A 13,345-nucleotide genomic window follows, 5' to 3' on the forward strand; every position below is an offset into this window, starting at 1 on the left:
ATGGCGCGTGGGGGGATAAATTTCATTTAAAAAAATCAAATTTTAGAAAAAAAAAATTATTTTGATTTATTACATTTAATTTTTTAATGTTATTACTGCTCCATAAACCTTTAAAGGCAGTCGGAACATTCAGGGCTTCGCCCTGATACGAGCAGTCTTGTTTCTGTTGCGAACACTTGGAAACACTCAGTAGAAACGAAATTCGATTTTTATGGAAACTATACATACGAGCAAAAGTTCTGAGCTACTGATTTTTGAAGGGCATCAAATTCATTCATTTGAATTAATTTTTCGGGGGTTGGGATGCATTTTTGGCATTAGGCATTTTTATGGTTTACACTTCGTCTGCTTAATATACACTCAGTTGATCGCGCGGCTTAAAAACTCTAATTCGCAGATTACAAGCAGTCTGCTTGCTCGCTCTATTCGCCCGAAATTGGACTAAAAATCAAAAACATCAAACCCGTTTCTCAGCAAACAGAAAGCGTTTTGGAAATTTTTGTTATCGCTCGAATCACGGATGTTTTTTTCATTACGATATATCACTCAACCCATTGCGATAACTTTTTCTGGCACCTGATTTTTTTGGAAACAATTTCGAAAAAAAAACACCCGAAGACCAGATTCCTCTCCAATTTCAGTGGTCGAAACAAGTATGCAAAAAATCACTAATATGAATTGGTGACATGTTCGCGGTTCACTCGTCTTCAACTTAACCCGAAAAGTTCAACGAAAACTCATGGGAAGATGATGAAAGCGGGGAAAGCTTCAAGATTGTACTTCTGAAGTACTCACCTAGTACTACTGCTCTGACGTATTTTTTAAAGATATTTATTCAGTTTAATCTATGCAAATAAAGAAAAATGTTCGATACAATATACATATAATCGAATGACCAAGTCAAAAACTTGATGCTAACATTTACAAACCAGGACGTTTTTATTACAAACTGATTATCAGAGAGTTATCAATTTTAAGTTTGGCCTGAACTTTCATGAACTCTACTTAACCACTATTGCACATTAAGATCACAGAATTACGTTTTCTTAGAAAAATATGAATTATACAATAATATAAATTTAAAAACTATTTTAAGAGATTTCTGAATCAAAGAATTTGTGCGAATTTTCTGATTGAAGAATTGACTGAGTTTCGGCAATGAAAAAGGGGATTGAGAGCTAATGATGGTTAAAGGTTAGCATACTCACAAGACGTCTCAGATAAAAACTGAATTGTACTATTAAAAATAAAAAGGTTTGCGAGCAGTTTTGCCCAAAAAATGATATAGAGATCACTCGCTGAATTTTTTTAGCCTTATGCTATAAAGGTACGTTGCGTCTAGTATATCAGCTAACACTTAACCAGCGCTAATTATTATTTTTTACAAAATAACGAATCAAACATCGACAATTCCGTCGTCGTGATCTGTGAATGTTTTCCGGTGGTAGACGTTCTCGGGGATATGGTTGAAGTGATTGTTGCTCCCCATGTGATGATGGCTCCCGGGTGGTCTCATTTTAGCCATTTCGGCCTGTTTGCTGTTCGGATTATTGGACCCGTGAGTTAAGTTGTTATTGTTGTGATGGTTGTTGGAGTTCATGTTGTTTTGATTACTTTTACCGTGCTGGTGTTGACCTAAAATTACAGGAACTCTTTTCCAAACAACGAAGTTCTAATTGATCAGAAAAACGTCACATCCATGTCCTCCATCCGCCCCAAAAATATGGAACAAATATCTGCTTCTGAAAATAGCTTATTGATTTATGTAAACGCTCTATTCTGATCGGAGGCAGTTGTTTTTTCTTTATCAATGATTTTCTTAGCTAAATATTTCTCCTTACTATGTAAAAGGTTAATATGCATGAATGGATGCAGATTTCATCGGTGAGTCAGAAATCATCTGGATGGCAAATTTTTTAAAGAAAAGAAAAAATAACAACCTGGGGGACCAGGTCAAGAGGGCAATTGTTTAATTTTGGATGGATAAATTCATTTAGCTGCATACTTTATGGACTGCATATAATACTCGGAAAGCGGTGGCTAAGTCGCGATCGCTTTTAAAGAGTCGGTGGTTTGAGGCCCACCGTTATCCGAGTTGGTTGTTTAACATGAGGCAACAATGTCCAGCTCAGAAAAACACTCAAAAAGTTATTGTAGTTCTTAATCAGGAGCACAGCCGCGGCTCTCGAATGAAGAGCAGAACATCTTGTTTGTTGCTTCATTCCCCGGTTTATGGATGAATAGCTTTAACTAACCGTGGTCTGGTTTCTTGAGGTACTGGTCCCATAGCTGTGCCACCAGTTCACTCACTATGATGCTGTTGGTGTTCTTGCTCAGCAGTCTGATCATGAAGACCCCGTCTGGGCGGAGGTAGATGTTGACGAACCTCCTCACCATCTTCCGATCCTCCATCGAGTTGTATCTGTCCATGAACTTCAGGTGCTTCTTGATATAGCCTACTCATAGTTTTAATAGTGAGAAGTGCGAACAACAAAATTATTCGAATGCTGAATAAATATTTGACCTCATCTGTTACTTCACTTTTTCGAACACAACTTTTGAACTCGAAAAAGGATTTGACAAACATATCACAATAAAAATCAGGAAATGGAAATCAACAAGGGAAAGTTAATACTAAAATCGTTTTTGCATCGTGATTTGATTTTTAAAAAAATGACCAAAACTTGAAAAAAATTTTGAAAAAAATTAGAGCAAAAGTTTACATTTGTTTAGAGTAAAGTTTCTCCTGAAAAAAGGGACAATTGAAGAAAAAATTGATTGTTGATTCAAACTTGAATGTCCATTTTCTCTGCTGTTATCATTGGTTTCAGTTTAAATATTGCAAAATTTGCGACTTTAAAACTGATAGAATTTTTTGTGGCGTCTTTGAGTTTTTTCCCAAAAACAGTTCCGATTGTATGCGAATTGAAAGACCTTGCATTTTCTTTGCATGGAACTCAACCCGGGAAGGTCGATAGTTATTACATACCCATTCTGTCGGCAAGGCAAATGGTTCTGACGATCCACTGGGCAGTGTTGACTGTGGTTGCCATGGCGACGAACACTAGCCAGTACCACACGAACAGGTAGATCTTCTCGTTGAACAGATTAATACTCAACACACACTGCACTGTGTATTGCACATTCTGGCCTGAAACATGACAAGAACATCTGCTGAAATCGTGAAAACAAACCTAATCATGATTCACAGAAGATACCAGGATTTTTGGATCCCTAGGCTCCTGAAGAAAATACTAGATTTGTTACCATTTTTTGCAAAGCATCATCATGAAGATGGAAAAAAATTGTGTGAATCAGTTGCATCTAGCAGCACCGACTTCTTCCGTGTGATGACGACATTTTGTAATTTCAAATTGAGCGGCAAATGCTAACTCAGGTAACATTTCTACTCGTGCCAAATGTAAGCGGAGCCAGCGCTCGCTACTTTACCACTTGCGGCGAATACTCGCCAGTTACCAATTGTTGTCGAAGAGAATATTTTGGATACCTCTTTTGAAATACCCTATATTTATGAATCAGGTAACCCCAATTCGCGATCTAGACCTTTTTTCAAAATTTTCAAAGATACTTTTAGAACACTTTAAGAAAATGTTATTGCAGCTTTTTTGCCTAATAAACAGTCCGCGAATTTTTTTGACATGTTTTTCAATAGATTCTATGAAGATAAGATGGAAAGGTATAATTTGCATTTACAATCGCCACTCACCGACTTGACGAACTTCAAAGTCACACAAAGTGACCCTGGCAAACCGACCATCTGCAGTCCAGTCATGACCCTGGAAAATGTTTTGGGCGACTGTCAGTCCATAAGTCTGGTATCCATCGCCCAACCAGTGACCAAGTAGAAAAAGTTGTCCGAACACATTGAAAAGATAAAGAAATTTGGTGAAGATGTAGAACACGTTCAGGTAGTTGCCGTATCGACGTGAACATACGCAAAATAGGCGGGAAGCAAGTAGACGAAGCCTGGCGATGGCACCATGCCCGATGTCTCTCTGGGCGTCCAGGTACCTGTCGTAGTGCTTGGCGAGGTATCGGACTGTCTTTGTCCAGAGGTCTGGATTGAGGACTGATTCAAAAGTGGTGGCTGTGTTTACTATTTTGTCGATGTCTATGCCAGCTGCCACACAAAATGCACGCCATACTGTTCGGGGGATGTAAAAGAGGAGTCCTTGTAAGGCGAGAATGATGGGAACCTAAAAAAATGAAATATTTGTTGAGCAATAATTTTTCTTTAAAAAAACATAATTTTTAGCTCTAATACTGACTATGCATTAGACCAAAGTGGAAAGTTTTTGGAAAACGATAAGTGTGTTCAATTTCACCAAAACAGTTGCCTGATTTTGGTAGTTAGGCTGCCAAATTCTTCTTCTGGAAAACACAATCCCATTTTGCGTTGAATATCTTTCATATCACGAAAACATAATCCTTTTTATGCCACATTTGAGCAAATTTGCGATTTTGTGGGCAAAAACTACATTGAAGGTTTTGCGGCGACCTCCACCCATTCTTTTTTTTTTAAATGTAAGATGCCTATGTGAAAGTGTATAGGAATAGTATGATGGCATTTTTGTAGAGTGGGTAGGCTCTCAAACCTATATTTCAGCAGTAATTAAACTGTCGATTATTATTTTTTCTGTTGCTTACCCACTGGTAGTACTTGATGTGTAGCACTTTGCCATCTGCCTTGCCCTGTTCGATTGTGTTCTCGAAGGGCAGATAGTAGGTGTTGGAGATCCAGCAGATGTTATTCGTGTACTCCACCCACTCCCTGTTGAACTGGGCAGGAGTCCAGCAGTTGATAGGATCCCCTGGAACAGACCCAACAGAAACTACAGTCAATGCTTAACTTTTGGCAATAGTGGCAATTTAGCCAGTTTTATTGGCCAAATAACGGCGCTTTTTGTTCCGACCGTTGAAAATGAGGAGGAACTTTGTCTTCGGGTGTGTTCTAGTTTTTTGTTTCCACGCAAAATCAGCTACAAGAAACTATCACCTGAATGGGTCGAAGGATAAATCATCGTACAGCTTCTTCAGTTGTTTGAACGACATTAAAGATATTCAATTTTTTTTCTCAGTTTTGAGAGAAATTGGTTTGAATTTTTTCATTTTTGGTCTACTTTCGAGCGAATACACTGAGCGAGCATGGATATTTTGCATTTCAAACAAAACCAATTACCACAAAAAAATCATCGAAATAGGTATCATTATAAAGTTTTTCAGTAGAGATTCGAACGATATCCAAAGCTTTCTATGTGTCGAGAAAAACACATTTCAAATTTTTGAGTTTAATTCTAGTTTCGAGTTAGTAAAATGAGCTTTTATGTCTAATGAAAAAACATTTTTCTATGTAATCAAACACTTAATTTTACTCCAAGAAACCTAGGATGAAAACTTTTTTCAGCGCTTGAAAAAAGTTTATCTTCAACAAAATGAATCTGCAAAAAACTAGACAACATTTTGAACAATTGTTTTGATTTTTTTCTTGTTTTGTATAATTTAATTTTTCGAAGACAACTTGTCGATTATGCCTAATTCACTCGTTGCCGTGTCAAGTCTACGCCTAAATACAAATCATTTGAAACATTTGAAAATTTCTGAAATCGAACCCCCACACGCCATATTAAGTGCAAAGTGATGTATTCCGCTAATAGCCTACCTCATTTCAATTTGAAGCAGTTTTTGAAACCAATCAAATTGCGGTTTACGCGTTTTCGAATAAATATGCGCGTTAATTTTCTCAAAAAGGCCAAATCAACTATATTTAAACCCCCAGATTGTACAGAAACATCCGCTAAAAATGGCTAACTAAAAAGTTGAATTTTATCTGGAGAAACAGACCACCCTGAGCTCAAATATTCTATCATTTTTCACCCTACAGGGAAACCATGACTTATAGTTCATGAAACTTAATTTAACTATTCAGAATAAGATTGATCAAGAAATAAGTTATCGCTAAATTCCCATTATGAGTGTTTATCTTAAGCTTAACACACTTTTATAGTGATAAGAAAAAATATAATTCCCAATAGTTTTCCCAATCGAGAAAACGTATTTTTGGCTTAATGGTGGCACTTCAGCCATAGATTCTTGAGTTTATTGTTCGGTCTTTCAAAGAAAGTGACAGTCTATTTACGGTTGGGGTGGTGTTTTCTCTTGACTTATTTCGACTTTTCAACTATCAATTTTAGACGGATTTTTGAAAAGTCATTCGAAAAATATTTTTGTCTTAAGCTCATATATAAAAAAAATTCCTTGTGATCATTTTTGTAAAGTTATGGGGGTTATGAATAGGCCAATTTGGGACAATTAACGCGCGATATATTTCGTGCTAATAACGCCTAGACTGATGTTCCATCCAAACTAGAATTTAGTCTTAGAAGTTTTTCCGAATTGAATTGAGCTAAGCTACTTGGTCCATTTATTACTTCGCTATCTGCCAAATATATCATTTTGTATTTTACGTATTGTTCGGGGGGATGATTTTATTTAAAAAAATCTATCATTTTTTTGTATTTTGTTTTTATTTGTTAAAATGTTCATCATTTTTACAACCAATAGCCTTGGTCCATAGACATTTAAAAACCTTCGGAACAATCAGGATTTTGCGTTCATACGAGCAGTCTCTTTATTATTTTTACGACTTATGCAGAAAGTGCGGAATATCTATGCTTGGTGTTGTTTTTTTATTGAGTCAATTTTCGGCAATCGAAATCATAATTTTTGACAAAACAATTTTATACCCCATTTAAGATATTGACTCCCTGAAACCAAATATCAAAAGATATTTTTCCTCCGATAATTTTTTGCAAAGTTCTAAGGGTTTGAGTATTACCAAATTGGCCATGCTCAGGATTAATTTATGTGCGCATTTAAAAATTTATTCATAATACTGAAAGCGTAACCCGAATTAATTATGCGCGGCGAACTATCCCGCACAACAAAATCGCTCCAAATTGAATTGAGGCTAGCTAATCGGTCGTAATAAATATGTACGACTCAAATTTTATTCCTGATCTTTGATTTTGTACAAAATTTGCATTCAATACTTTTTCCCAAAAACTATTCGATATGGATTAAAGGGCATTTGGAACTGTCTGGCTTTTTTCTGATATACGAGCAGTCTTGTTTTATTTTATAATTTGTCCAATAACAAAATCAGGTTGGCAAAAAATATTCGATTATTTTTTTATGTTTCCTGTATTTGTATGTATCCTGGATTGAAATTATTAACAATTTTTTCTGAAACTAATTTGAGTAACTTAAAAGATAACTATAGCCTCCTCTCCAATCAATGTTCCGAGCCCCATTGTTGTTGTTCCGACCATTGAAAATGGGGAGTAACTTTCTATTCGGGTCTGTTTTAGTTTTTTCTATTTGCTTTCCACGCAAAATCAGCTACAACAAACAATCATCGGACTGAGTTGCGTTATATATCATATTAAAGCCCTTGCAGTCGCAAAATCAGCTACAACAAATAATCATCGAACTGGGTTGAGTTGTATATCATATTAAAGCCCTTGCAGTCGCAAAATCAGCTAAAACAAATAATCCTCAGACTGAGTTGAGTTATATATATCATATTGAAGCCCTTGCAGTCGTAATTCGAATCACTTTAAAGAATTTCAAAAAAATTTCTCAGTGTCAAGAAAAACCGGTTTGAAATATTTTTTTTTCTTAATTTAAATAAAGCGAGCGAGCGAGCATTTTTATTTTAATTGGTTAAAAGCAACAAAAGCTTGTTTTAAAACGTGAAAACTTAGTTTCACTTAAGTAACCTTAGTTTACTTTGGGTTTTTTAGCGCTTTTTTCAAATCAAAATTTGAGAAAAAAAAGATATAATTTTTTTTTTCATTTTTCAAGTTTTTCTACAAAAATAGTTTTTAGTTTGCTAATTTTACTATAACTGTCGAACATAAATAATTTCCATTTTTTTTCAGCTCTTTTATCACGCCACGCCAAAAAACGGCAGTAAATTGAAAAAATTTTGGTGTATTTATTTAAGACTATGCTTGGAACATTTTGTGCTACCTGCACAGTAACCGGCTACCCTTTTTTTCTTATTTTTATATGAATCAAGACTGAGCTAGTTTGATCAACTTTAGGGGAACTTTTATTTGGGTTAGAAAACATGAAAACATGAAAATAAACTTTTTTTAAATAAGCAATTTTCAGGCACTGCGCAACCATGAAAAATCTATTAGTCAATCGAAAAAAGGGGCAACATTTTCGAGATTGCATAGCAGTGGATTGGCTGCTAGCTAACTCTCTTTACTCTGAGATGAGGTAGTAGTTCGTACATAGCTTTAATTTTTACATAGTATACAAGCTTTTAACTTTTAAATACTTTTACTACTCTTTATTTGTATGAAGTTTGGTTGGTCAGAAAGTTTCCAAAAACACCCAAAAATGGCCTTTTTCACCTGTTTTTTTTTTTAATTTGCCTGCGGCGCAGAAATTTTTGTAGGAATAGTGAGCTTAACAGGGGCGGATCTGGAGTTTTCTCAAAGGGGGCGGATTTTCAAAAATTTTGTCCACCTTTGTTTTAGGTCGACCCAATAGATTTTTTGGGGGTAGCGCGCGCCGAAAAAATGCAATTTTTTGGTTAAAGTTTTCCAAAAAAAAGCCTAAAAACGCCTTTTTGTCCTTTTTTCAAAAATATGCCTGCGGCGCAGAAATTTAGCAAAAATAGGGACTTTCTACTGCTTTGGGAGAGCTCGGAGTATCAATTTGGTCGACCTAAAAAGAAAAAGGTCGAAAACATTTCGAAAATTTTTTGAACATCCGCCCCCCCCCCTCGAGAAATCCTAGATCCGCCCCTGAGTATACGTGTATACCCCTCTGCAGACAGTTAGGGCATCAAAAATAGTCCAATTTAATCCGATTAACAGCTTATTTTTCCTCGGCTTTCCAAGTTCATAATGCAGATTTACACGAATTACTCTAACCTAAAACTCTAGGTCGCAATCTTTTGTGTATCATCATTCGCTTGATGTCGCCGTATAGTTTGTGAGACTAGCAGGCTTTTCATTTTCTCAATGGATTTTACCATAACTGAAGAAGAGTCCTTTTCAGGCCTGAAATATGTCTTCTTTAGACGTCACTTTGATTGATGTATGCTATTACGGAGAACATCATCCTAGTTCTTTTAATTTCAACTCATTTAACTGTACCTTGGGACCGAAATGGATTAAATTGACCTCCCTATTTACTTCTCTGAAAAAGTGATTTCAGGTCATTCTATTAATTATTTTCATCTCTGAGAAAAATTGTCAAAAATCGAACCAAAACAGTTCTAACGACCCATTATGGACAGCGTGTCACAAAGCCGAATACTCGGATAGCCAGAAAAAACTTCAATCCGGCTAGCTGAAAATTTATCGAAATGTAGCCAAAAGAACTGCAAAATTACCGCCATTGAAGAGCGCTTTCAATCGACACGAGAGGTTCTTTGCGCGTGAATCAGTATTTGTCTGTATTTGAATCGGTGGTTGCCATTTTTAGTGTCACATTTAATTCAATCTTTCGACCAACCGAGAACAAAAAATTTCCGGCTACCGGGCTTTCGTCTATGTGGTTACAGGCCATTTTGGAGTCATGTAATTTTTTTGAACTCATGACCAGTAATTATTTTGACCATTTCTATATCTATATTTTGATAAAATAGTCGCAAGAGGCTAAAAAAACAAATCGATGAATAATTATGAAAAATGAAACGTGAAACGGAAAAAAGTGTTTTTTTTTCATTTCTTATTCTCTTTGCAAACGTTTTGTGCAAACTGCCCAGCAACCAGCGCTACTTTTGTATTATAAATTGTTTTTCCTGCTGGAATTAAATCCTTAAGTCAAAATAAACATCCCATTTTTTTTTAAAGTCGGAACGAAAAATTCTTGAAACTCCATATTATTTCCCAATAAGGACACTTGAACTGCATGTACGTCATCGCAAGTCATAATCAGACAGACCTGACAACGTATAAATTAATTTGGCCCAGATTTGATGAAAAATTGGGAGCTGCTTGTAGGCATCTAACCTCATTCGTCCCTGGGGACCATCCACAAAGCACCGGGGCAAAAATATAAGAAGCAGTATGTTGCAATGGTATGGAAAAAGAAAAGGTTCAGGGATACTAATATGTTGTGTTTGCTCACAAATACTGAGGACACAAAAAAGCAGTATAAACAACACAAAAAATGACTACTTTATCCTTTAGAAACGAAAACGCAGAAATATTGTGATAGCTGAACTTTTGGTCTCTATTATTCTTAAGCTTGGGAAAAACGATTTTTTAAGGCCGCAGTATTAGATTGTGTCATTAATTATTTTAGAGAGCGGAGAAAAACAGAAATTGTTGAACGCGAAATATCATCAAGAGATTTTGATTTTGGTTTGAAAAAAATGTTTAAAATTTTCAAAATAACATCTTCACCAAAAATTTACATTGAACAGGGGTGTTTTTCGGGAAAAGTTTTGCTGCCGAAATAACAGTCTTTTAATGACTCTTTTTCAACAAAAAAATCAGAATCCTGGAAAAAAAATTCAAAAAAAAATTATCAATAATTCTCGTAAGGCAATTCATTTGCTTGACCAATATAAAAATAAAATAATTTCGCAATAGGTGAACTCTAGTGGTAGCAAAATTCAAAAAAGCGTCAGCAGCAAGCAATTTCCATACCTAATAAGTACGATTTGGTTCCGAAAAAAAACTAACAAAAGAATCCGCCGGTCTCATTGAAAGTGGCAGAAAAGGTTCAGACTGCGAATGTCGTTGAAAACAATGACAAAAAAACAGACAACAAACAAACCATTTTGTTCTTTCAAAAAATTGTATCCCGCGTGTTATGAAGTACTTATAAAAACTTAAGGAGTCAGCTACATCAAAAAATGAACTAAAACTTTTGACTTTCTAAATGACGACAAAATGAAGAGGAAACGCTTCGTCTCAACGGTGAAAATTTCAGACTACATTCTCAGAAACATTTCTTACACTTTCTTGTTGGTTTTCGAACTAAAATTGAGAAGGCCTCTTTATGATATATCACTAGACAAAATCAGACATTTAATTGCAGTATCTGTTATTGCCAGAAAAAATAGCGGATTTACTCCAAACGCATTTTTTTCTCAAACCTGGGATGATGGAAGCAAAATACAGGGCAGTACAGGGGGCTAACATACCTGACTCGGAGTACTCAATTTATGTTTCGACTTTCTCGACCAAACTTAGGTATGTTTCGACTTTCTCGAACAAAAATGGGTATGATTCGACTGTCTCAACTTTCTCGACCATCAAAAAATTTGAAACTTTCTTCAAAACTTTTTTTCAAAAAGGTTCTTTGTATCAGGAGGAAGTCCTGAGTACATCACGAAAAAATCATCCACGTGGAAAACCACCCTTAAAAGTTTCACTCTCAAGTAATAATCTTTTCGGAGATGTTGTGGATATATTCGGAAAAAAAACAAGAAAGTAGAGAAAAAATCAACTTTTCAATAACATCGTGCTACAGGTAATAAAAAACAGGAAAACATAATTTGAAGGTCCCACATAAAACTAATGAAAGTAGAATTAATAAAAGCCCATGGCAGATCTCAAAGAAATTTGAAATGATTTTCAGTTTCATAACTTGCCGCTAAAAAGCAATGCGTCAAAAAACTGGAAGAAGCGCATATAAATTACCCCAAACTTGTTAAAATTATAACTTCAGTATGAATGTGTGTTTGAATATATGTATGTATGGATATATTTATGTATGTATGTATGTATGTATGTATGTATGTATGTATTTTTCTAATGTGCTCGACCTATGTTTTGTCTCTGCTTGACTTATATTTCGACCGTGCTCTACTTATGTTTCGAATGTTCGCCACCTATTTTTCGATTTTCCAGACCAACGTTGGGTATGTTTCGACTGTGCTCGACTTATGACTTTAATTTAAAATGACTTTTCTCAACATAAACTGCATTAGAATGTGTCAGCGTGAACAACTGAACAAGTTTTTACAACAATTCTTACATAAGAAACGCCGTGTGAACAATTTTAAAACAGCTTAATTTTAAATTTTCTGAGGGGGTGGGAAAATGGAATAGCCTAACTTTTCTCTACCTGTTATGCAAAGGCTCTGTAATTTTTAATGTTTTGTAGGGTAGCTGGTTTAATTAGCAGTTTTTGATGAAAATTTTTAATATCATTCAAAACAATTATTTTACTGAGCTCACATTTAGAAAAGATATATTTCACTTGTAATCAATTTTCGTAAAGTTATGGGGGTTTAAAAATTGCCACATATTGAAACAATTAACGCACAATAATTGAAGACTTAATGCGTCTTAGAAAATGCTCTTAATTGAAATGAGGCATGCTAGCTGGTCTTTTCAACACTTTGCTACATGTATCATTTGGTAGTTGCCATAGAGTGTGGGGGAAAATTTTCGAAAAGAAATCTCAAAAAAGTTTTAATTTTTTTCTTATTTTTCTTAAATCAGCTGTATCAATGTTTTTAAAGCGATCACTACTCCATAGACCTTAAAAGGCAGCAGATTAATCAGGGTTTCGCTCTGATACGAGCAGTATTGCTGTTCCGACTTTCGACAAAAACTGAATATTCATGCTTGGTGCGTTTTTTTTATTCAGTTAAGTTTCGGCTATCGAAATAGTTTTTAAAAAACAATTTTTTTGCCACTTTTATCAACTCCTTAAGAAAATACTTTACCTGCGATCATTTTTTGTAATGTTTGCGAGTTTAAAAATTGCCAATTTGGCCGTGCTCTGGACTAATTTAAGCACACATTGCAGATTTTATCCGTAACCCTGAAAACGTAACGCAAACTATTTATGCGTGGTGAGTTATCCCACGCAAATCGTTCCAAAGTGAATTGAGGTTAGCTAATTGGTCTATTAGTTTTGTACGATTCAAATTTTCACACTTGATTTTTGATATTGACCAAAACTTATATTTTTTCAATATTTTCTTTTCCTAAATGTCTATTCCACATGAATGTGGGGCATTTGGAACATTAAAGGTTTTGCCCTGATACACTAGCAGTCTTGTTTTCTTTTTTTTCTTCGTTTTATCTCGCATAGACTGTCTGAAGCGCAAACTAATGATTCGTCTCGAGTAGTGTTTTGAGAAAACGAAATGTTTGCCTCAATTCAGTTTGAAATATTATAACTCGTCGCTTACTCTTCAATAGGACAACAATTATAAAGAGTTGAGGACATTACAGGTTAAATTGGCAGCTTTGAAACCCCCAAAATTTACTAAAGTGGCTAGTTGAAAATTTTAAAATTTACCAAAAAAAACACCCCAGACACAATTAAGCCATCG

At 35.2% G+C, this 13,345-nt stretch overlaps 3 protein-coding genes across 9 annotated transcripts in view; 2 read left to right on the plus strand and 1 right to left on the minus strand.

The window, feature by feature from the left end:
• Positions 1 to 13,345, plus strand: part of LOC134841220 (probable splicing factor, arginine/serine-rich 7) — a 446,664-nt gene that overhangs the window by 138,248 nt on the left and 295,071 nt on the right. The window lies entirely within an intron of this gene.
• LOC134841221 (glycerol-3-phosphate dehydrogenase [NAD(+)], cytoplasmic-like) overlaps positions 1 to 13,345 on the plus strand; it is a 219,769-nt gene that overhangs the window by 138,243 nt on the left and 68,181 nt on the right. The window lies entirely within an intron of this gene.
• Positions 1,280 to 13,345, minus strand: part of LOC134841961 (innexin unc-9-like) — a 35,073-nt gene continuing 23,007 nt past the window's right edge. For all 7 annotated transcript variants that reach the window (XM_063858070.1, XM_063858067.1, XM_063858069.1 and 4 more), the window contains 5 exons: positions 4,669 to 4,832; positions 3,728 to 4,217; positions 2,990 to 3,151; positions 2,256 to 2,456; positions 1,280 to 1,635 (listed from right to left, as the gene is read on the minus strand). In XM_063858070.1, coding sequence (XP_063714140.1) covers positions 1,397 to 1,635; positions 2,256 to 2,456; positions 2,990 to 3,151; positions 3,728 to 4,217; positions 4,669 to 4,832 — 1,256 coding nt within the window. In that variant the 3' untranslated portion in view covers positions 1,280 to 1,396. The remainder of the gene's footprint in view (positions 1,636 to 2,255; positions 2,457 to 2,989; positions 3,152 to 3,727; positions 4,218 to 4,668; positions 4,833 to 13,345) is intronic.

This window comes from Symsagittifera roscoffensis, chromosome 3 (assembly GCF_963678635.1).
Source record: "Symsagittifera roscoffensis chromosome 3, txSymRosc1.1, whole genome shotgun sequence".
In the NCBI taxonomy this organism is placed as follows: domain Eukaryota; kingdom Metazoa; phylum Xenacoelomorpha; order Acoela; family Convolutidae; genus Symsagittifera; species Symsagittifera roscoffensis.